Raw genomic sequence first — 22701 nt, 5'->3', positions numbered from 1 at the left:
AACCCTAGATCCAAAGCCAGACGGGCTCTAGTATTTTGGGGCCTCTGAAGCTGTCCAGCCCCTTTAGCGCCGTCTGTGGTGTTCATGCAGTCCAGAATAAGTGGACGTTAACCTTGGCGATGATTGCGCTGACGTTCCCTACCATGAAGTGTAAGATTCTTGCCAAACCGTAAAAATGTGAAATAAACATGCTTTGCAAAGTTGCATTGAGTAGCCGGGTAAAGTGCACACCTCTGTTCCTATTCACATCTAAGTTGCTGGCCTAGGCTTTGTAATGTCTCTTACTAATGCCAGTTGAGGTAATGAAAACAAGGTCACATGCAAAATACTGAACCTATATATTTTTACAGCCTAAATCCTTTTTGAGCCTTAGACAAATTGAATCCCCCCCCCCCCCCCCACCAGCTCCCTAAACTATGAACTCCACCGGACGTGACGCCTCTAACATAGCTCATATTTATGGCTGCTGGTTTTATGGTATTTATTTTTTAACATTTCTTTCTGTGTATTTATCCATATTTATTTTTTACCCATCTTACTGGTATTAATCCATATTTATTTTGAGTTCTAAGAATAAAAATAAGTGGTAAACTATACAGTTCCCCATTTAACTGATGAACATGCACTCATACTTTGATGACTGTTGCGTTTTAGCAAATTAAGCAGCCAATTGAGCAAACACTACACCCACTGGCAAATATTAGCATTATATACGAATATATGTTGAAATATGCCTGTATTAAGGAAATCTCATCCTGTTTTTTAACTGCTGTCTATCTGCTCAGCTTTGGGAGTGGAATTCATGAAGGACAGCCTGAAAAGTCACTCACAAGAAGTACAATTTTCTGTATTTTAAAAATAAATACAGAAAGGAAACACATTGTTTTCTGTCTGTATTTATCTATAAAAATCAGTAAAAAACTTAAAACTGGGAGCCCTAGTTATATAGACATACCTATACAAGTCTATCACAAACTAGAGCTAATACAAAGTATTTCATCAACATTTAAATGAATACTGTGCACCCTCAAAACTAGGACTAACAGCTGACCTGTCACAGTGAGAATTAACAAGGAGCAAGGCTCTCCTTAACAAGCGACAGTGCCTAATGTGTGCTGCCCTTGCAGGTCATGTGCACACAATTCATTTTTGGGTCTGGAACTTATCTTCCATCCTCAGGCTTTTAAGCAAGAGAGAAATGCAGGGAAGGGAAAAAGAAGAAGAGAATGATAGTAAAACAGTGAAAAGGGTAAGAATCAGGGATAAAAAAGAACCTGCAAGAGTGAGATAAGGAGGCAGGAGATGTAGGATGGTGATAAAAGAGGCACGGAGTGGAACCAAGATCAGACAGAGCTGGTACTCAGGAGCCGTGGTGTTCAACAGTGCTGGTTATGGGTCCTAAGCAAACCTTTGGACCCCACCCCTTTTTTATTACAAGTTAAGCACAGATGATAATTAGAAAATGACGGCCAGGGCGGCTGACTCCGGAGCACGGGGCTCACGGTTGGATTCCCTGCGCCAGCGGTAGCTCAGCCTAGCTCCATGTGACTCTGGGCAATAGCTCGCTTAATCTTCCAGACGACCCCCAGAGCCTTGAGACCCTTACAGGGTGATTAGTTCGTGCTTTACAAATACCAGGTTATTATTTACTCAGCATGGGAAATCTCTCATAGGCAGGTGTAGAATATGTTTATATGATACAAAGTGTAAGCGAATAGTTTCGATATGCTTGATCATTGTGGAGAGGGAACCAGGGAAGGCAAGCATGCTGGGGATAGTGCGGGCGAACACGGCTCGGGATCTTTTAGGCATTCCACTATTGTTTCCCATGCCCATGCTATCTCCATTGACCAGCACCTCATCTAGCTTCTCTAAGGAACACTTCCCCTTTATATCTGGCCCACCTCTCTAGTTCCTTACGCCAGATGGGAAGACGAGGACCCCCGGGGGCCTTGCAGTGCCATGTGATTTTATGTTTTCCTAATAGATACGCCAGGTCTTGGAAGCGGCTTGCAGCCTTAGTTTTGACACTGTGCAGAAACCAGCTCAATAAACAGTGCTTAGGTGAGCAGGGAACCTCCCTGGAGATGGCATTCGCCACTACCACCAGGACTTTCCTCCAGTATCCAAGGAGATGGGGCAGTCCCACAGCATGTTTTTGAGCTTGGCTCCTACCATCCTGCGGGTGGGCATGATGCATCCACTGTGTGGAAATATTGGTTGATATGCCCTGGGATAAGGTATGCCCTATGAAGGATATAGTAATTGATCAATTTAAAACGGGGATTTCTTGAGACCTTTGGTGTTCGTTCCAGGATGTGCGCCCAATCAGATTCAGGTATTGAACCACCGAGTCGTCCTCCCAGCGTGTCTGTAACATTTCTAGGGGTCAAATCAGGTCTCCCTTTATAGCTCTACATAAACATGTGATCGCTTTAATGGTGCAAGCCAGAATGCTCTATGTACTGGCAGGCTTTGTGGGGCGGAGGTTCCAACGTACTCTTTTTCCATTGTTTGCAGATTGTCGCGGTCACTGCCCTTTGGAGTAAGAAGTGCCCCTTTGGGAGGTTGAATTGTGGCCAAAAGTCCTCAAATGGGAGACGCTCATCCGTGAGGAACAGATCCCCCACTTTCGATGCTTCTGCCGCTGACCACTCGGCCGATCCATCCTACCTCCTACCATGTGGTAATATGGTCAGCACCGTATGGGCATATCTTGGGCATACAGGATCCGCATTCACGTCTTTTGCAGACAGCGTATACAGCAATGTCACATGACCCTAAATTCCTGAGTGTCTTCATCTGAGGGGAGCCATTTGGTTGACTTTTTTGTATTGTTTAATTTATTATCATCTTATGACCTTTTTGTTATGGTAAGTCATTCAATATTTAAAAGTAAGTAAGCCTGGATTTGTATATGGCAGACATCACCTGTGCCGAAACACAGAATCGAAGTCCTGTAAATACGTTTGTAGTAATACATTTGGGAGTGGAGCCTATGATTGTTTCATATCTGTCCGAATGATGGTCCGCACATTGAATGTACAGAGGTCGAAACGTAGTCAACATGAGTGGTTGAAATCTTTAAAGAAAGGACAATTGAGTTGTCATAACGTATTCCATTAAGTGTTGTGTTTTACTAATTTTTGCTATTTAATTTTCTATGTGTCTTCTTAATCACTTCCCCCGTTCACATTAAAACATGCTGTGTCCTACACAGCCCTGTTCTGTTTCCATTGTCTCCTCGCTTGATGAATAAAAATGATGAAAAAACTGTGGAACGATGCGACATTTCGAGTTTTCCTCCTACGACAAAAAACCTGGGATTAAACCTAGGCAAGAGTCCAATTAGCCTTTCTTAAATGTTAGATTAATCATTAAATTGCTCTAAAACAATTACCATAGGGAAATTCTTTTAGTTACTGTATATTCATAGATACCATTCTCCATGATTGCAAATGGGATTTATGGATTATTAGAACATTTTAAAAGTAGTAGTTGAGTGTGATATAGGAAGAGTTATTAATTTCTAATAAGTCTGCTTTTATCGAAAGGGGTGGGCGTACAACAATGCATCTCCCATATGAAGGGTAATAGAAAATTAATGTCATTTTTTAGCTACTTCATCTAACATTGATCTTCTGTGGTGTATTTGTAGTAGCAGTTGGCTCATTCTAAGTACGAATTGTGTTAAATAGAAGAACATCTTGTGTAGGGTCCACTTTGAAGAAGTTGGGCAAACTTAATGTAAAGTATTGTGTTGGTATTAATATCCTGCTTTCCATACCCATTGTAAGGCCTAAAATGCATAATGGGCAGATTGCGTCCTTTCTACAGCGCTTCATATCCCTGGTGAGAGTGAAATTGACATTGAATTTTATTAACTGTTCAATTAATTAAAATCATTACAGTAAAAGCAAGAATGCTGTTAAAAAGAATAAATGAAATAGGCAATTCCCCCCTGCACCCTCTCCTACCCTTCAACATCCTGACTTTATACACAGCCATTTTACTTTTAGGCGCATTGTGCAGGCCCCAGTGATACTTGTATTTCATTTTTGATTAAAAACAAGAAAACAAAGCTTTAAAGTACTGAGACTTAATAATCTTATAAAGAGGCGGTGCCCCTTAGTCCCAGTCAGGGACCACCTTGCTTCCTTCGGCATGATTTAGCATTTTAGTTACAGGAGCGGGATTGCATTCCTGCCACTCCTTTAAGGCAGCCCTGATCAGATGCGTGAATTTTCCCAGTCTTGCTGAATTCATTGTCTTTGATTTGGAAAAGCATAAAGCCGAGGCCTCTCTGCAAGTCTTTGCCTCATTAACAATACAAATCGGGTGAAGAAGGCGCTGACGTTCATTATTAAGTTTGGGGCAGCAGCACAGGAGGTGCAGCCAGGATTCCTTCCGGAAGGAGCACAGACTGCATTCTATATTTTCCCCCTTACGTGCCCATGCTGGATTGAAATCAGTGATACGTAACAATATGAGTCTCTTAAAAAGTATTTCACTGAGGACTTGCAGTGTTAGGGCCTTACTTAGATAGGGTTGAGCTTTTCCCGATATGTATGATTTTTTCAATGGCTCTCGGTTAGAGCTTGAGCGGAGGGCTTTAATATCTTGAGCAAAGTATGTTTCGCGGACTTGTTTGTATACTGCTTTCTTCCAGGCAGTGAGTGGAATTTCCAAAAGTCGTAGGCTTGCTGCCTCTATCTTCAGTGTGTTGATAGCGTGGCCAAGGCTGGCATGCCAAGCTGTCCCTACCTCCTCGAAGGCGGATCTCATTTGATATCTTAGGGATGTCAGCTGGAACCCTCAAGATCCTTAGATGTAGCTTTATCAGATCCCCCTGGCACGTCAGGTCTGGCCTCCGGAGGCCGAGCTCCAGCCTCAGCCTTGATTTTCTGGCTGACCAATGAATAAGCAGCACTGATTTGTATGCTTTAGCTTGGGCTAGAATTAAAAAAGCATCCAGCGTTCCAGTGAAGGCCAGGTGGCCGTGACTGGTGGCTGGGAGCAATTTTGCTTTTAGAACAGTCAGTATTGGTCCAGCTGAAGGACTTAGCAGATGTTGGCTCAGTTGTCTTAGCAGGTGGATGACATTATTGGCCTTAGAGGTCAGATGTTTCAGATGAACGTTTGCATTGGCCCGTTCTGAGAGCCAGACCCCAAGATAGTTGTAAGATGCCACTGTGCCAATTTGCAGATGACCCAAGCACCATTCTGCTTGCCTTTTGTGATGATATCTCCCGAAGACGATTACCTTGGTCTTGCCCTGTTTGACCGTCAGGAGGTTGGCCTTGTTAAAGCGATCCGCTGCATGCAGGACTCAGGCCCACTTTGGTGTGATCCATTATTACTGAATCATCAGCATATTGTAGTACCGGCAGCCTCAAAGTTGACACCCTAGGAGCTACTATGTTGACCCCTTGCAGAGCAGCCAACAGGTCTACAGTTTGCATATTGAAGAGGATGGGCACCAACACACAGCCCTGTTTAAGCCAGTTGTTTGTAGTAATTTTAAGGGTCACTGTGTTGGTGCTTGTTTTGACCTGCACCCAGGTATCCTCGCATGGGGATCTAATAGCATTCAGGAGATTGTATGGAATTCCTCAGTTTTCTAATTTCCACCATAATCTTCTGTGATCCACTTTGTCGAAGGCTGTGATGTAATCAATGAAACAGCAAAACAGTGGGAGATTTTTCTTCTTCACCGCCTGAGTTGATAAATGGGCTAATGCTATGATGTTATCCAAAATTGATGACTGACCTGAAGCCTAACTGATAGAAGGGGATGATGCATTTTTCTTGTACCCAAGACTCCAAATCCTTCAGGAGAAGTTGAGCATAAACCTTTGCTTCAAGATTGAGGAGGGCTATAAGCCTGTAATTTGATGGCTTCGAGCGGTCACCTTTTTTGAAGATTGGGACAGGTATGGAGCGCCTCCAAGAGTCTGGTGTCCTTGCTGTAGAAAAGATGTTATTAAAAAGCGGGGTTAGGATTGCTGCCCAAAAGTACGGTGCTGTTTTAAATACAGGTGCTGGTAACTCATTTGGCCCTGGAGCTCCGCATTTTCTTGAGTGTCGGTCATGGTAACCATGTCGGTGCTTATTGTACCTGGCGACCTACAGTGCTCCTCTTCCCAGGTGATCTGATCTGAAGGACCATTGTCAAAGGGGACGCTCATATCTTCAAGATTTGTATTATTTAGACAGCTCTGCCCCTCTCCCCAGTTCATCACTACAGAATTGCTTTTGTTGGAAGAAGCGTACGAATATAGTTGTGTTACATGATTTAACCAATCGTGCTCCGCTACTCCATTTTCTCTTGGAGCCCCTCGACTGCTCAAATGATTGATGTGCCTCCACAACCCTGAGGGGTTCTTTTCCTTCAGCAGGGAAAACTCTTTGAGCCATTCATTTTGTGTTCACACAGTTTCTTTCTTAAGTCTGACCTCAAAGCTGTAACCGAAGGACCCTCAGTTGGTGTGTCCTCTATTTTCCTTACTTCTAAGGCCTTGCAAAGGGCACGTTTGCCTTCGAGTACGTCTTTTGGAGGGTGTTTGTTTGCCGCAATCAGCACGGGTGTTGATGTGGAGGGTTTCCCAGCTTCAGTTGGAGGTCCTCTACAATGTTCTCCCAATCATTTATTAATGGTAGATAGGTTGGTGGATTGCTTTCCTCATTCAAATCCAGCCAAGCTCACTCTTCTTTCCTATATTTTCAGACCATTTTATCCTCCGGAGGACTTTATACCTTTCTTCCCCTCTCATCTCTATTGGTTGAAAGATGGTGGCTGTTGGTACTTCAAGCTGAATCACAGCTCTCAGGGGCCTATGAGCACTTTCGGTCCTGTCCTCGACTTCAAAATCATTCAGTCTGGCTGCAATGGTGTCGCTGACTAGAATGTAATCAGATTGTCGAGATATTCCGAAAAGTTGGTTTTGGATGTCAGGATGTCGAACGTTCTTCTGTTAGTGTATGAGTTGTGCATAGCTTGTGATTTCTGAAGAGATTGTGAAGGGGTTCTGCCCGGCCCTTGCACCGGGAAGGAGAGTTTGCTTTATCTAGAACCCTCAGATTGAAGTCACCCGCTATGATTACCTGATGGGATTTGTGTTTAGTTAAAAGATCATCTAGAGCACGTGTCAGCGCGTCCATGGAGTCTTTCATAATGGTCTGTGCTGGATTGATGTAACAATTTATTAGCAGGAGGCGGAGCAGATAGGACTTTAGATTCAGGCCTCTGATTCCTAGAGCTTGTATCCCTGGGGCTGTGGATTGCATTTCTGTGGGCCACAAGGCTGCAGGCATGTTTCATAAAAACGGACAATCCGCCTGCTGGCTGGCCAAAGATGTTCCTTTTTGTTGCTGCAACGTGGTGTTCATGATACCCTACCAAATGGGTGCTAGACAGAGCCCATGTCTCTTGGAAGCATAATATATTGCCCTTCTCTAGGAACTCCTTCGTGTCATCTCCTTTTGTGATTTTGCGAATCCCTGCAACGTTCCATGAGATTATGATCAGTTGTTGCCGGGGCGGGTTTGCTTCCCTTGCCTCCGCCCAGCCGGGCCTAGTACCACATATGTTAGGAATAGTGCTATTGCATTCTTGATGCTCCTGTTTGATCGAAAGCTAGGTGGCTTGCATGTACGGCCCGATGGTTGTTGCGGCATGTGATCCTAATGCCAGTGGGGGCCTTAGAGCCTGTCCAGCTGCTGCTATGGTCTCATGACTATTGGTCCCACGCAGGGCGGACCTGGGGCCCTTGTCAAGGCTATTCTCTGCTAGGACATGCAGATATTTTGATTGTGGTAGAAACTGGACATCTGTGCTCCACTCAGCAAGCTGTTGTGATTCGTTCAGTACCGCTTGTTGGAGTCTCTTTTGCTTCAGACCCACCACAGTTGAGTCGCCATGGGTATCCCCCTGGAGTCTCATGATCTGACCCATTCCAGGTCTTCTATTTGAATTTATTCCAGAGAAGCTAGATGTTTGAAAAGGTGGAGGATATTGCTCCTGTTCAGGATGTCGTGCTGTCCCGTGATGTGCTATCGGGGTAAGAACCACCTCATGGACGTTTGATGTGGAGTCTATGGTTGAAACATCTCCTATTCCTGGGGGGTGGACTTCCGAGCTTAACACTGGGCTTATGCTTGCTGGACGATTCAGAGTATTTCCTGCTTGGTTGCCTATTTTCCATCCTTGTGTGCTCAGTACTCTTGTCTGCTTCTTGGTACATGGCCAAGGTTGCGATAGGACATCCGTTTGCGGCAGTGAAATGGCTGTCGTTGCCTGGGTGGCTATATCCACCGCTGCAGGACATGTTCCGGCCACTATTTTGTGCTCTGGAGGAAAGCTTGGTCTGGCAGGAGTCGTAGGGACTTTTACAATAGTATGTCTTGGTAATATTGTCTGCTCTTGGTTATCTCCATGTGTTGAGCCAGACGAAGCATCCGTCTTGCCCCCCTGCTTGCCTGTGAATATTGGATAAAGTGGTCTATTTTTGATACTGCTTTGTGGGGAGGGGGGTTTATCTATATTCGGTGGCTGTGGTTGTCTCCATTTTGTTTTTTGAGTTGTTTCCTCAGCTTTTTTTTGCTCTCCTTGATAGGGGGGCATCTGGTCTATCTGTTGTGCTTGGGGCGCCGAGCTCTTGAGTGATTGTTATTGACACAGCGCTTTCCCTGTTATTGACCCTGTGTTTGCCGGGAGTATCGTCGAGCCCTTTAACATTGATCCCCGGCCTTTATACCTGATTGTATTTGTCTCCATCTGTTAACTTCGGGCTGATGGAACTGCCTCCTTCTTGCTTGAAGCAAAGTGATGAATGTTTGGGGATGCCCGGTTATCTGTTGTTTGAAGTCTGCATGTCTCTTCTTCCTCTAACTATCTCTACCATGTCCCCTAGAACCTCTGGGAGAGAAGCCCACTTGTCGATGAGCAATGGGCAAGATCATGCGCCATGGTTGGTGTCCAGGTTACGAGCAAGCTTATTTTCCAGATCTTCTTACATTTTCTAGGCGGACTGCTATTGATTGCAGGAGGTCTATTTGGACCTCCATCTTTGACGATTGCCACAGTAATGCTCTACCCAGACCGCGAGGAAGAGGAGGAGGGCAGCCCGGGGATGCCGCATGCCAGGTAAGTGGTTTAATTTAATTTAAAGTCATGTAGAAGTAATTTTTAATATAGGGGGGGTGGAGGCGGGGGCTGGCCAACTCTGCTCTGCGAGTGTACAGAGATTTGCCTTCTCCGCGGAACACGGAGGAGGCAAATCTCCGCACACTCTGCGGGTCTCCGCCTGGGGTTAGTAATGTCACCAATATGTGACCCAGTGATAAGAAGAGAGCCATCTGTTTCCTGCTCTCTCCAACATGCCAGGCTAGAAAATGATCCTCTTTTGGGAGTATGTGGGCAATAGGAGGGCTTTCTGCTCACACTTGTATTGCTGATTGCCTGTGAAATGAATGTGTCGGAGCCAGTTTCATCCTGAGATCTGTCCATTTGGCGGCTGTGAGTGGTGCCCTGAGTGGTGCTGGGGTTACCTTTTTTTGAAGAAAGTGCATAATTGATCCCCTTAACTGGGCGGCTTGGGGAATTTTATTAGAGCTCGGTGGCAGGGTTGTGCTCCTGGTGGTCCTTTTTATAGGTAGTTGCAGGCTGTCCTTTTCATCAGGAGCAGTAGTTGAGCGGCCAACGTCCTTCCTTTTGGGTCCCATTTCACTGAGCCACACAGTGTAAGTTGACCGGCTGAGCGGGCCATCTGGTGGAGCGTTGTTACTGCTGGTGAGTGATTGGTCCTCTTAGTTAGTTGGCACTAAGTTAGGGGTAGAATAACAGTATCAATAACGCAATTGGGCCACAAGGCACCAGTCTTACCATTTTGTGGTGGGGGTTAAATGGAGTGTGCCAGGTGGGGGGCCAGTGGCTGGGAATTGTAGGCTTAAAAACAAACCATCCCCCTTCTGCCGTCTGCCTTGGCCTTGCTTGGCCTCCTTTTGACCTCCTTTGGTTCACCTTGTTCACCTTCTTGCCCTTTTGGTGAACACAATATAGGACACTGAGCCATTCACCGCGCTCCGCGCCACGAGAGGGGCACACCAATCAGTCTGCAGGCTGCACCCGGTCCTAGCCGGGCTGCCTCTGCAGATTGCATGGGGCTCGCTCTCTCCGCAGGAGCCAAATATGGCTCCAGCACTCGCAGCAGCAGCACAGAACAGCACTCATGGCACAGTCTGATGGCTTGGTCTCCTTTGTGAGCCAGGGGGGCTTAATCCAGCCGTGTGCTCCTCAGGCTCTCCTCACGCCTGGCTTTGGTTGTTGGCAGGGGACCAGACGCGGACGGCGGCTCCACACGCCGCTCGCCGCCGCTCCCCCGCTACTGCTGCTATGCTCTGCACACCAAGAGCACACCAGACTCAGGCAATCAGTCCCAGATTAACAAAGGTTGTGCTGGAGCCGAAATCAGCTCGCCCAGGGAGAAGGGATTTTGTGGGTTTGTGCACTCGCTGATAGTTACTTGGTTGCTGTTCGAGTTTTGAGAGCATAGAGCACAATGGTTTTTGGGATCCCTCTGGGGTGCCTAGTTGAAATGGTGCTATTAGTTTGTCCATTATGGGGTGCGTTCGGTGGGGCGTATGACGTATTAACAATGTGGTGGAAGAAGAGTGTGTCTAATGTCAACCGTGCATAAGTAAGTGGTCGGGTTGCAAGTGTGAGAGTAGACGCAGTTGTGCCTGCAAGTACTTACCAACTCTTATGGAGGATAGTATCAAATGCAAAACCTGCCACTGATGTGCATACGTTGGGTGCAGTAGGGCAAGCAGCGGCGTAGCATGGGTCGCCAGCGCCTGGGGAAAGGCAAGTATTGAGTCCCCTAACCGATGAACGGTTAGCACTTTTTAAAATAAATTTTGCGCCCCTAAGAATTTTGCGCCCAGCTATGCCACTGCAGTAGAGTACATTGAGACAACTCAGTAGAAACAAAAAATGCGGCATCCCTACACCGCCAAAGGATGACCCATCCATTTAAGATGCTATGACCCCATGTACCATAGTGACAGTGCGAAAGAACACGCTGCACATTTGGGTTTTACACGACACACATATTGACATTTCGAGGCATACTGCTTAAAAGTGATGTGCACATTCATTGCAAGATACTTTTTGGTCAAGTAGTGAAACTGGGCTTAGAACCCAGGGTTTCCAACTCTAAATTATTACTCAAGAGTACACTCAAATCTGTGACCTTCTTGTCTACAAAGGTTACAAATAAATGGGGATTTGAAATCTGGATCAATTCAAGGTATTATCACTAGAAGGTAGGAAAAATACTTTAGAGGAAGGAAGGGCCAGATAGGTGGACGCTGCCCTCTGCCCTGGACATTCAGGGTGAGAGTACAGAGAGTAGGAGACCTCCCACACATGCAATGAGAACGGCATGTCTTCTACCATCCATGAATTTGGGAGTGGCGTTCCAGGAATGAAGATAATGGACATGCCCTTTACCACTTGTTCACGATAGAATGTTAAAACACAGCTTTAAAATCCAGAATGATGCAAGCAAAGCTAAAGCTTTTATTTAAAAAAGGCTTATCAGTGAAGAAACATATATTAAATGCTTGAAATGATTTTGCCATCCAAAAGTGTTAATAAACTATCTTTCAAATAAAAAAAACATGAATTAGTTCACAAGCTGTAAAGCAAACCACTACAGAGTGCCATTGTCCTTCTTACATTTTCAGCAGCAAATACATAATACAAGAGGGTCCTTGTCTTGATTATCACACGATGCAATGTAACAAAGCCATGAAAGTTGCTGTGTTGTGATGTGCTGGGCCTTATTTCCAAAATATGGTCTACTGCTGCTCTCCTTCCCTCCACTGGTGCACAGAGACTTCCAATAGAAAATGCTATGCCAAGGCAAACTTGAAGACATCTCACACATTGGATGGGTGCTGTGTGGGTGCTGTGCAATGCTGTGCACTTGCAGTGTGAGAAATGTTAGGAGAAATAACATTTCTCCTACTTAGCGCCTGCCTCAAGCAGGAGTTATTTTTTCACACAAAGCCCAGCCCAACAATTTTAGTAGACTGGGCTAGGAGTTAAAAAACCATGGGTGGTTGCGCAGGAATGCCAATGCCACTCATGGAATTCTGCCTTGCAAAATAGCGTAAAGCAGAGCAAAAGACAATTTCCTCTAAAAAACAAGAAGGGCACGTTCCCAGTGCAGAAAAGTTGTGAGCTGGAAAGTAAATATCCTATCAAGATGCTGCTTTGCTTTATGTCAGTTTGTGAGACTTCGCGGCGGTGTAACATCTTGATAAATCTGCTCCAAAGCGTCAAATCATCTCTTAACTATATCCCCCATTCTGATCAATGAGACAAGCACAAGGTAAATAAACTAATTATATTGGAAGAGACCAATCCTCATCCAAGTTTATGACATTGTGCTGAAGCTGAGACTTCCTGGTCGTTTTTTATGTTCCAGATATTGATCCTGGTTTGTGTGGTCTCGCTCCGGATAGATTCGGCTGTCTGTGGCAGGCAACACTGCGTACACAGAGTGGCCTTTGAACCCGCCCCTTCCTTATGATTGGATGGCTTTCTTGTCTGTTGCAGTTGCCTGGTCATTCTGGATGGCTGTGCTTCCTAGCCTTGTGCTTGTTCTGCCCCTGGAGCATTTCTTGCGTGCCCTTGCTTTTGGTTGGCTGAGTTGTATCCTGCCACTCCTAAAGTGATTGAACTCATTATTGTGTTTCATTTCTCTTTTAGCACTCCACTGGGGTGCACGCCCTGCTCCTCCCGTGGGACCTTTTGCACTATTTTCCTTGCTCCCTGATCCTCTTCCACCCCTTCTCTCTCCTCCCATCCTGCTCCAAGCACAGAGCTCTCCCTCTCTATTTGCTCTGCCCTCCTATGCCTCTCTCCTCCCTTTCCCCTCCCCCTGGCTCATGGAAGACCTTGGGTACCTTGCTGGTCTCCCCATAAATGAGAGCAGAGAAGGGCTTGAATCATCTGCTGCACTCCAAACACTGTATTGTGGAATTGGGAATGCCCTAATGCCGGCAGCACTTTGCCCTCTGGCCTGAGTTTTCACTTACTCCCTCCACCCCTCATCAACTCGTCCTTAAGTTCAGAGGGGCCCCGTCCCCTACCTTTTTGCAACCATGAAGAGTGTCTAACAGACTGAGCAAAGGTCATCCTGACAGACACTTTTCATGTTCAGACAGGCAGGCACTGTACATGTGCTAAATGTGCAGGCACCTTGCTGCTTGAACTGAACTCTGCTGGGCTGAGGATTTCACAGCCCTGTGGGTGTGGCGTCCTCAGCCTGGAAGGGCACTTGGAAGTCCTTCCCCTCATGATGAGGCGGGCAAGTCACTGATAGACTCGGACCTGGGTGCTTCAGTTTTATGCTCTGAAGTGCTCAGGGCCGAGTATCTATCAGTCATGCTTGTCGCAGAGCGGGTGGGGTCAGCAACTTTCACTACCCCCATTCCTCACTTTGACGAGTAAGAGACTACCTTCTCCTCTCAGGAGGCAGCAGTTTCAATCTTCTAGGAACCTCGGCGGCCTCCCTCCTACCACCTGAAATTAAGTTTTTTTTTTAATGAATAGTGTGCGCATCTGCACATGCATGTGTTTATGTATGTGTATTAGTGTTTGCATGCTGTGGGTTTGTGGATGCGCTTGTGAATGGTGGGTGTATGTGTGCTTGCTTGTGAATGTATGGGTGTGAGTTTGCATGTAGATGGGTGTGTGTATGTATGAGGGTGCATGTGTGGTCTGCCAGCCCCGCACCTGCTCAAATTACTGCCTGCCACTGTTCTCCAGCCACCCCTCTCCTGTACTATGTTGGCTACCACTATTGGCTTTGCCAATGCCGGGTACTTCTATAAATATACCAGGATCAGCAAAGCCAACAGCAGCTGGCTGCCTGGAAAGCCTAATTCCTATACTTTCAAGATGGCCACCGTGTTGTGTGATGCTGTGTTGCACAAAGCAAAGCAGTGGCCATCTTGATAGTGTAGAATATTTTTTTTCACCCTTTCAAGATCTCTGCCACCTTGCAGTACGCAAACACGGTGGCCATCTTGAAAGTACGAAAACATTATTTTCTATACTTTTAACATGGCCATCACAGCCTGTCACATCATGTTGCATTTGGCAACATGGTGGCCATTTTGAAAGTATGAAAACATTATTTTCTATACTTTCAAGATGGCTGTTGTGTTGTGTCACGTCACATGGTAAAACACAACATGGCAGCCATCTGAACAGTACTACAACATTTAATGTCTAAACTTTGGAAATGGCAGTTACATTACACCATAACACGTTCTGTAACGCAGAGTGGTGCCTATCTTGAAATGATAAGTAACAGACGTCCAAGCTGACTAAATCACCTGATACAATTATACCTCAACACCCTATTAGATAGAATGTGACTGCAGCAGTTCTTGCAGCTGCTGCTTGTTCATCTCAGGATACTCAATATAAAGTTGCTTCACTCTGCTTGCCAACTGAACCTTCATCGCAGTGTATGTTAGTTGATTTAATGTAAGCGCTGAAGGACTTTCTACACACTCGATGCAGGTGTGTGCTTTACAACGAAATACAACTCACAGGAAACAAATGTTATCACACAGCTCTCGGGCTTGCAGAGAATGCCATGCAACAACTGGTGGATTCATTATCGCGTTGCATATGTAGCGCTTTGATACCGTTTGGTCTAATGCGCTTTAGAAATACCACAAATACAACTTATATTGCAGATGAGTGTGCGCCCAGTCTTTACAGTTGAAGGCGGCGCTACCACATAGTTATCTTATGGGGTGTGAGTGGGGAGCGTGCTAGGCTCCATACCAGCCTCAGTCATTCAGAGAATCCACAAGCCAACTGTGAGAATGTACACAAGTGTAAAGCATAACAAGGGCCATAACATAAGGTTCAAGAATGTATGGTGACTGGCAAAGGAAGCCTGAGTCTGGCTGAATTCAAAAGAATCTCTGATTAGCCAGCACCCCTTTGATTCCCCTGCACACGCCCCCGCTACATACCGCATTGAAATATTTCACATATTTTAGATTTGTCTAGTGTACACCATAGCTCTCTACTTTCTAAGTATGTGATTCTGGAAAGATTGTAGCCCACTCCTCGCCCCTCCCAAGTAGAAACCTTACTACCAGCCTCTTTCAACGGCACAAAAACTCAACCATTTTGCTCACAGTCACAACTGTGGAAAGGACTGGGGAAATGGACTGCGTTATAAGATGGATAGATTATGTAAATTAGGCTGCAGCTCTGAAGCTTGAATTGATGTTCCTCAATTCAGTTTTTATATGTCTTAGATGTGACACCTACGAGCAGCCGCGTGTTGACGCAATAAGGTGCATAGGGTCCGATTGAGACCAGGTTACAGATGTGATGTGGAGGGATTTGACACATGCCATCGGAGATTACTAAACAGAACACCGAACACAATTTTTTAAACGTATTTACATTGCACATATTTAGAATTTGAGCTCCAGGGACATAAAGTGGGTTGTCAAAATCAATTTTTTTTGTCAAAATGGGAACTAGAACCCAGGCTGCCAGATTCCACGGTTGCCACGTGGCCAAATCGTATGTTTTTCATTGAAAAAATGTATTGACAATGTGATCTAAAGATAAGAGAGTAAGTATGCATGAAAAGGTCTTTTACAAACATACATTTTCAATATCGACTCAAGCATTACCAGTGGGTCTATGGATGCAAACAGCTCAGTCTGACTTTTACAGCAGGACTCGCTGAACATCTCAAAAAATAAAATATAGTCAGTCTTTCAAAATATCAACAACCAATATACATGGGAAATGTTTCCATCTAATACATTTATATGTTGGACATTCTAGAAAACGGAGGCGAGTCAAAACCAGCTCTAGCACTTCAAGACTGCCCCTCACCATCAAAGACAGAAGACAGAAGGATGGACCCAGAAGTACTGATGGCTTCTGGTTGGAATGCTCACCATGCACAAATTCGTATAATGCATTTACCTTTAGTGATTGCAATACATAATGGCATCTGAAATTCTACTGAATTCAAAGTTTTCTTGGGCACCCTTACCTGCAGCGATATCATCGTGCCGGGCCATGTCCGCGGTGGAAGGTCGTCCCTTCACGACTAGCTCTCTGTTGACCTGCTTCTGTTGCTATCAATACCTTCTCTCCATAATCCCCGGGGATCTGAGAAGAATTAACACACAGAATCTCACATCTGTCCCTTGGTGAACACTGTTGCATCGCGCCAGCCTCCACCTGCCTCCTCATTAGAATACTGGAAAAGGCTGCAAAGTTCAACCAGAGTTGAAGGAATTTACTGGCACTGATACCCAAAACCAATAGTTGGCACTTGAACAGGCCACCTGTTTGCTTAGGAGCTTAGTGCACATTAACTCACCTTGCATCAAAAGATCGCCACCTCCCCCTGCCTAGCAGCAAACCGCGCGCTCTATAGCAGTGCATGCGCAGGATGGTAAACACTGTGCATTGTCAAGGTGTCAGCCAAAGTAGCTATTTCTACAGCAACAAAAGACATGTTGACAGGAACGACTGGAAGGACAACACATACCCGGTGCCCCTGGGGCCAGAAAGTCACGCAGGAGGCGCGGGGTCACTTGTATCGCTTACACCGCCACCACAGCGGTGGTGAAGCAACAAGTCCTGACAGGCCAAAAGCTCTCACAGTTTGCTCTCAGTAGGATGTGGAGTGGCCCAGTGTGGATCACAAGCACCTCACACACACAAACACCCACATACTCCAGGGCTGCTGAAGAAAGAGAGAACATGCAATTAATGCATGTGGTAAATAAACTTGAGCCGCGCTGGCAGGCAAGGGAGCAGTGAGAACCGGTGTCTGCCACATACTAAACTGCATGAACAATTAAAGTGTACAAGATAAACCCCTAGGTAGAACGGCCTGCAGGCCTCTCAGCACTCAGAAGTCAGAAAGCAGTTCAGCCCAGCTGCCAGCAGGGGGACTTACATGGGCAAACCACACTGGAAAGACCCCTCTGAAAGACAAACTGTAATCCTGCCCCTCTCTTTCTGGCCCGGAAGAGGAACTGATGAATCAGGAAGTATTTGTAGGAGATGGGATTAGGTTAGGTGTCTTAACACTTTGTTTTAGGAAGTACACTTGTTTAGTTTGACATTTTTGCTTGAGACACCTATCCGCGCCTGGTAAGAACAAGCATTTGCAAAGCCAATAGGTGTGGCGTTGGCAGTCTGGTGTAATGGTTAGCTTCTTCTTTTTTTATTGCAAGAATATGGCACACAAAAGAAAAACATGGGCACCTAAACGTGGCCACTATATGCTTGCATTAAAAATGTTACATTAAAAAATAAACAGTCACTGATGCAACAGTTGTATTAATTACTGTTTTGTATTAAAGACTTTTAGTTGTGACGTGCATTTTGCTGTTATTTGTGAAGGCGACAAGAATACATTTCCAGCAAACCAAGAATTCAAATCACGATCTCACCTAAACAATTTATAACTTTAATAAGGAAACTGAAAATAAATGACTATCTAACTGGGCACTCAAAGTGCAGGCACAATAAATAGTCACTTTTTAAAATTAGAGTAAAAAAATAAATAACAAAAATGGAAAGGCAGATGTGGTGGAACCAGGTTTATCAATGAAGAGGAAGGAACTATTTTTAGGTGGATGTGAACAATGTGCACAAGTTTAAGAGCAGGAATCACAAAAACAATAGAGAATTGTTCCTATTCTGTGCGCCTGTGCTTCGTTTGTGCCAGTGGTTGCAGGCGGGGGGCACGGGCACTCATCCTTTGAACCGGAACTTATTTCATCATCGAACTTTGACCCAGAGCAAGTGAGATAAAGAAAGAAAAGGTAGGAAGAAAGAGGAAGAAAAAGATGAGAAAACTGTCACTAGGAGAAGGAGGAGGGATGAAAAAGAAGATGCAAGAGTGAAATATAGAGGCAGGAAGTGTAGAGTGGTGAGAAAATGTGGGAGGGGCGGAATCAAGACTAGGGAGGAATGATATTTAAAAATCTGAGGATTTGTCAGTGCTGGCAGCAGGCAACTAAGGAAATCTTTGGGGCTCTGCACTTATTTTTTTAATTTACAAACTGAGTAGTATACCCAAGTGCCGCAGCACTGGTCCAACGATGGGACCTCAGGACTAATATATTGGTGTTTACACAGAGGAGAATTATTAAGAGGCACCGATTAACTCTAGATTTAGCCAATACATCTAGGTTGTCATAGATTATAGAGCCTTGTCTGGTAAAACGTTGCTCCGATACCAATACACTATGTGCCTTCTCATAGATATGTCATAAACCAGCAAGATCCTTCCATCGAGCTTGTTTTCTGCTTCACTTGGATCCAGGGAAATGTGGTGCGAGCTGTGACCACTAAGGAGAGGCAGTGCTTAATTTGAGCAGGTGGTTGCAGGTAGGGCCCACCAGCACTCATTTTTAGGGACCAGCACTAATTTTTCCTCATCAGACTTTCATTCAGAGAGAGAGAGAGAGAGAGAGAGAGAGAGAGAGAGAAAAATGCAAAAAATAGGAACGAGAAAGATGGAAAAACACTGACAAAAGAGAAAACTGGGATGAAACAACCTGCAACAGTGAGATAAAGGGGCAAGGAGTGTCTGGTGGTGGTTTACAGAGGCATGAGGTGGAATCAAGACTATGCAGCCTTCGTATTCAGCTCCCCGATAATCGTAGCGCCAGTCACAGGCTTTTGAACAAACCTTTGGGCCTCCACATCTATTGTGTTACAAATTAACCATGTATGTGTGGGAATTATAAATAAATAGACATGCTGACATACGAGGAGCCTCCACGCTCAGCTGCGTCCCTGCACTCCGCAGCCTGTCAGAAAATGGGCACCGTGTTGCAACTGTGCTGTTAGTCTGTCGCCCATGCGGATGTGGCCAGTGGGCGGTCTACATTTTATAGGTGCCAGGTTATAAGGGCTCTTGGACCCTGGGCCCCACCAAAAACTTATGTCAGGAGCCCCAGAGCCTGGCCAGCACCCCCCACATTATTTATCCTGGTGGTCCACAGTATCACCTTTGGTGATTAAATCACTTTTTCATAAGGGCTTCTATCTAACCCTGTAATGGAACACATGAAAACGTGCCTCTCTCTGTGTTCAGTCAACTCTCTCTGAAAACCGGGACATGTGCTAAACTTACTGACATTTTCTGGGATGGATGGAGAAAAAAAGCCGAACTGTCGCATCAAATTTGGGATGCCTCATCATCCTATATATAATGCATTGGCTCGCCAACGTCCAATCGGTAAGTGTAGTGCAGATTAATATGAAGATTCAGCGGGTGGCCGAGCAAGGATGTCCTGGTTGGTAGGTTGACTAGGGCATGTCAGTGTGTAAGACCTCAGACTCAGCTCAGACAATGGAGCCGCCAGAAATGGAACCCAGGGAAGTACTGGCAACATGTGAGGTTGAGCATGAAACCATTCATCGGGGGAGATGAAAACATTTCTGGAGGATTAAGGCATGCAGCAACACTGGTTTGCCGCCCACAAAGCAGTGGTCCAGTGGAGAGGTTCAGTAGAGTTGTAGTTAGCCAGGGTGTCAGGTATTGATTGATGGGTACGAACATGTAAATCATTTTGTGTGGATGTGCCATGTAACACCACACTCAGATCAAGGCAAGATTATTAGCATAGTTACTTAAAACCATTGCACGACAATAACCGAGCCATAAAAGCATGACATTGTAGAAAAACACTGCATAAAAAATACAACCCATACAAACCTTCATAAGAAAATAAGCTTAATTGGGAAGATCTTAAAAAACGAGAAGTGCAGGTAAAGCAGCGTTTAAAAGATGACCTTCAACACTCAGTTACAGGAGTGAGTCTCTTTCAGATGATGAGGGTGAAAAAGGCTGTGTCACAGGTACATTCTTGATGGATTGCAAAACAGATTAAGAATGAGAAGAGGGTTTAGATGCTGGAATTAAAAAAGAAAGTGCCGTTGCCGAGTGACTCAGCCCGCCCAGCAGGACGTCTGCCGGGTAGCGAGGCCGTGCTCCAGTCAGGAAGGAGCTGCCCTGTTCCCCTGTGCAGCGCCATCAGAGATCGCATAGCCGCACCCGGAGACCAAAAGAGCCCCGAGCCGGTGTCTCACTGGGCCGTCTAGAACTTCCGTCTGCTGCCGTAGAGCCGCACGGACCCGGGCAGCCTTGTGCGCGAGCAGCGCGTGAGGATAGAGCGTCTCTCTTCCCCCCGCAGGTAGTGGCGGTGGTGTCGCTCCCCAGCCGGGGCCCTCACGTGCAGAGGAGAACCCCGGAGGGGGTGGAAGAGAACAGCAGGCCCAGATATAACAAGAATTTGTATATTAGTTGTACTGTTTTACCTTCTGAAACTGATGCTGTTGTTTACTTGAAGTTTGCTATTTTGCACATTACTTTTTGAATCCTTGAGCGTTTTTATGTGATTTTTAGGTCTCGTCTGAGACAGCGCTTTAGCGCTGCTCTGGCGAGACTTATAGTAAGCGAGTTTTGGAAGTGCAAACAGTGGCTTTTCAGGCCTCCAAATACAGTGCATGTGCGTCGGCCGGGCGCGCGCACCATTTGGAGGCCTGAAAGCACTCGTTTGCTTTCACTTTCGGGGGCCCCACGGCAGTAAAGATTCCAATCTCTTTGTTCCCAGCATCAGTGAGTTCTGAGGACTGCAGAGGAGATGCAAGTCTTTGTGACACATAGCAGCGGTGATGCATTGGTTCTGTTTAAGCCAGAGTTTTCTCTTTCTGTACACAGGTGAATAACGTACAGACAGAACCCCCTCCCCCTTTCACACCACCAGATTCTCAAAGTGCAGCGCACTACCTGTATCTCGCTGTGATTGGGCTCTGCTCAGCAGTGGATGGGGTGCCCCCACCCCCATCTCCCGCCCCCCCTCCTTAATCCGCAAACCTCTGACCCCAACTTTCACCAGAGCCCCTCCGCTTCTGGTCCATGTACTTGCTGTTGAAAAACATGTAATGTGCGCTGCCCACTGACACACACAGCGTGTGAAAAGAAAGAAACATGCAAAGACGACAGACCCGCTCTGTTACAAATACACACGTTTATTATACGCACACAGCCATTGTGCCTCACGCACGTTCGTACCCACGTGGCCTCTCCCCACACTCCCGTCGACACAGACAGCGCCTCACAGAGCAGCACACCGCACAAAACGGCCCCAAGCCAGGGAGGCGCTAAACGGAAACAACTATGTATATGACATATACCTATACAATGTGTTCATGCAGCCTTATAAACATACAGACATCTATTTTATGGACAAACTAGCTGCATAGAAAGATACTTATGTATGGAAATAGACCAACCAACCAAGAAAGAGAAAGGCGCATCCACCGAGCTACAGCCGACTCTTCCAGAGGCGGCCGCCCAGACGACAGGCACACGGGACCGACAGGCAGGCAGGCGGATAGACAGAGAGATAAAGTATGACTGTGCCAGCGCGGGCACACCACTCGCAGGTCGCTGTTTATGTAATTTATATTGCGCTTGTCTCCCTGTGCGTGTTTGCCGCCCCACCACCCCTCCCAGATCGCTGTTTTTTTTACATTCAGCACGTGCACATCACTCACGAGACGCTGGGAATGTGCACGTCTGATTTGAGTTTGCTGTTATTATGGGGACGAGATGGAGGCTTGGCGCCAGGGCTGCTCCGGTGCTATCGCTGCTCCTATGTCTCCCTTCACCAACAGAGGTATCCTTTGCCCTCCATACCCTCACTCTGAGGGCACTGCTGCTGAGCACACATCGGGAGCAGGGCTGGCGTCCCTCCCGGCCTTGCCCAGCAGCATCTAGCTACCAACGGCCGACTTGGGCGCCTCCCCCCGCACACAGTCCATGGTGCTCAAGTACACCCCTGGTAAGAAACATACAAGGGCTTCCTTTCTCCTAATGCTCAGTGTCTTGCCGTGAACGTACAGAGCAGAGTCCCTGCTCTGATTAGTGTTTCTTGTTCTGTGGTGGCGCCGCATTGTTCAGCCTCCACATCGAGCCCCTTAAGACCCTAGCCATGAATAACAGCTTCAAAGTTCACCAGCACCACGCACGCTAAGGGTATTGATTTACGTTTTCTATTGTACTTGTTTTTTATGCTCTTTTGTTTATCGGAACTGCTGAGCCGACTTTGAGCCTAGCCCTTTTTGGGGGGTTTGCTTTGAGGCGGTTGCAGCTAATAGCAGATGGGATGGCCTACAGACATCTGCGTTTAGTTTGTTTGCAATGCCTTTTCCATGGCTGACCCGTACGCGACAATATGCGCACCTTTAAACATTCAAGTCAGCGGTGTAGCTGCTAAAGGGGGCATGGTGCTGTGCCCTTAACGTGAGGAACGACTGCTGCCCGGGCTCTACGACTAGTTTACTTTTATACGTTGAACACTGTTGGAGCTGCCCAATGCCGGTAGATTACTGAGGGGTGTGCATCTATACTATTTCAATTACCATGCTTATATTAAGTTCTCTTCGTGTGACTGTCAGTGAGGGAGCGTGTGCGTCCTATCGACATACATTTCTTGATGTAATATTGTAGTCGAGTAGCGTGTTGTAACACAACACATTAGGGATGGTGAGGTTATGCGTACTGTTATAGTAGTATGTGATTATTATAAGTCTGTGTGACG

The 22701-nt window shown here is 46.1% G+C and overlaps 1 protein-coding gene across 3 annotated transcripts in view; it reads right to left on the bottom strand.

The window, feature by feature from the left end:
* TOGARAM2 (TOG array regulator of axonemal microtubules 2) overlaps positions 1-22701 on the bottom strand; it is a 382090-nt gene that overhangs the window by 234560 nt on the left and 124829 nt on the right. For 2 of the 3 annotated variants that reach the window (XM_085610378.1, XM_085610377.1), the window contains exon 2: positions 16116-16234. In XM_085610378.1, the coding sequence (XP_085466504.1) occupies positions 16116-16143 (28 nt within the window). In that variant the 5' untranslated portion in view covers positions 16144-16234. Of the gene's footprint in view, positions 1-16115; positions 16301-22701 lie in introns of those variants that run through there. The other variant, XM_085610379.1, reaches the window with a different exon arrangement.

Source organism: Triturus cristatus, chromosome 6, assembly GCF_964204655.1.
Source record: "Triturus cristatus chromosome 6, aTriCri1.1, whole genome shotgun sequence".
In the NCBI taxonomy this organism is placed as follows: domain Eukaryota; kingdom Metazoa; phylum Chordata; class Amphibia; order Caudata; family Salamandridae; genus Triturus; species Triturus cristatus.
This window is presented reverse-complemented; position numbering and strand designations above follow the sequence as displayed.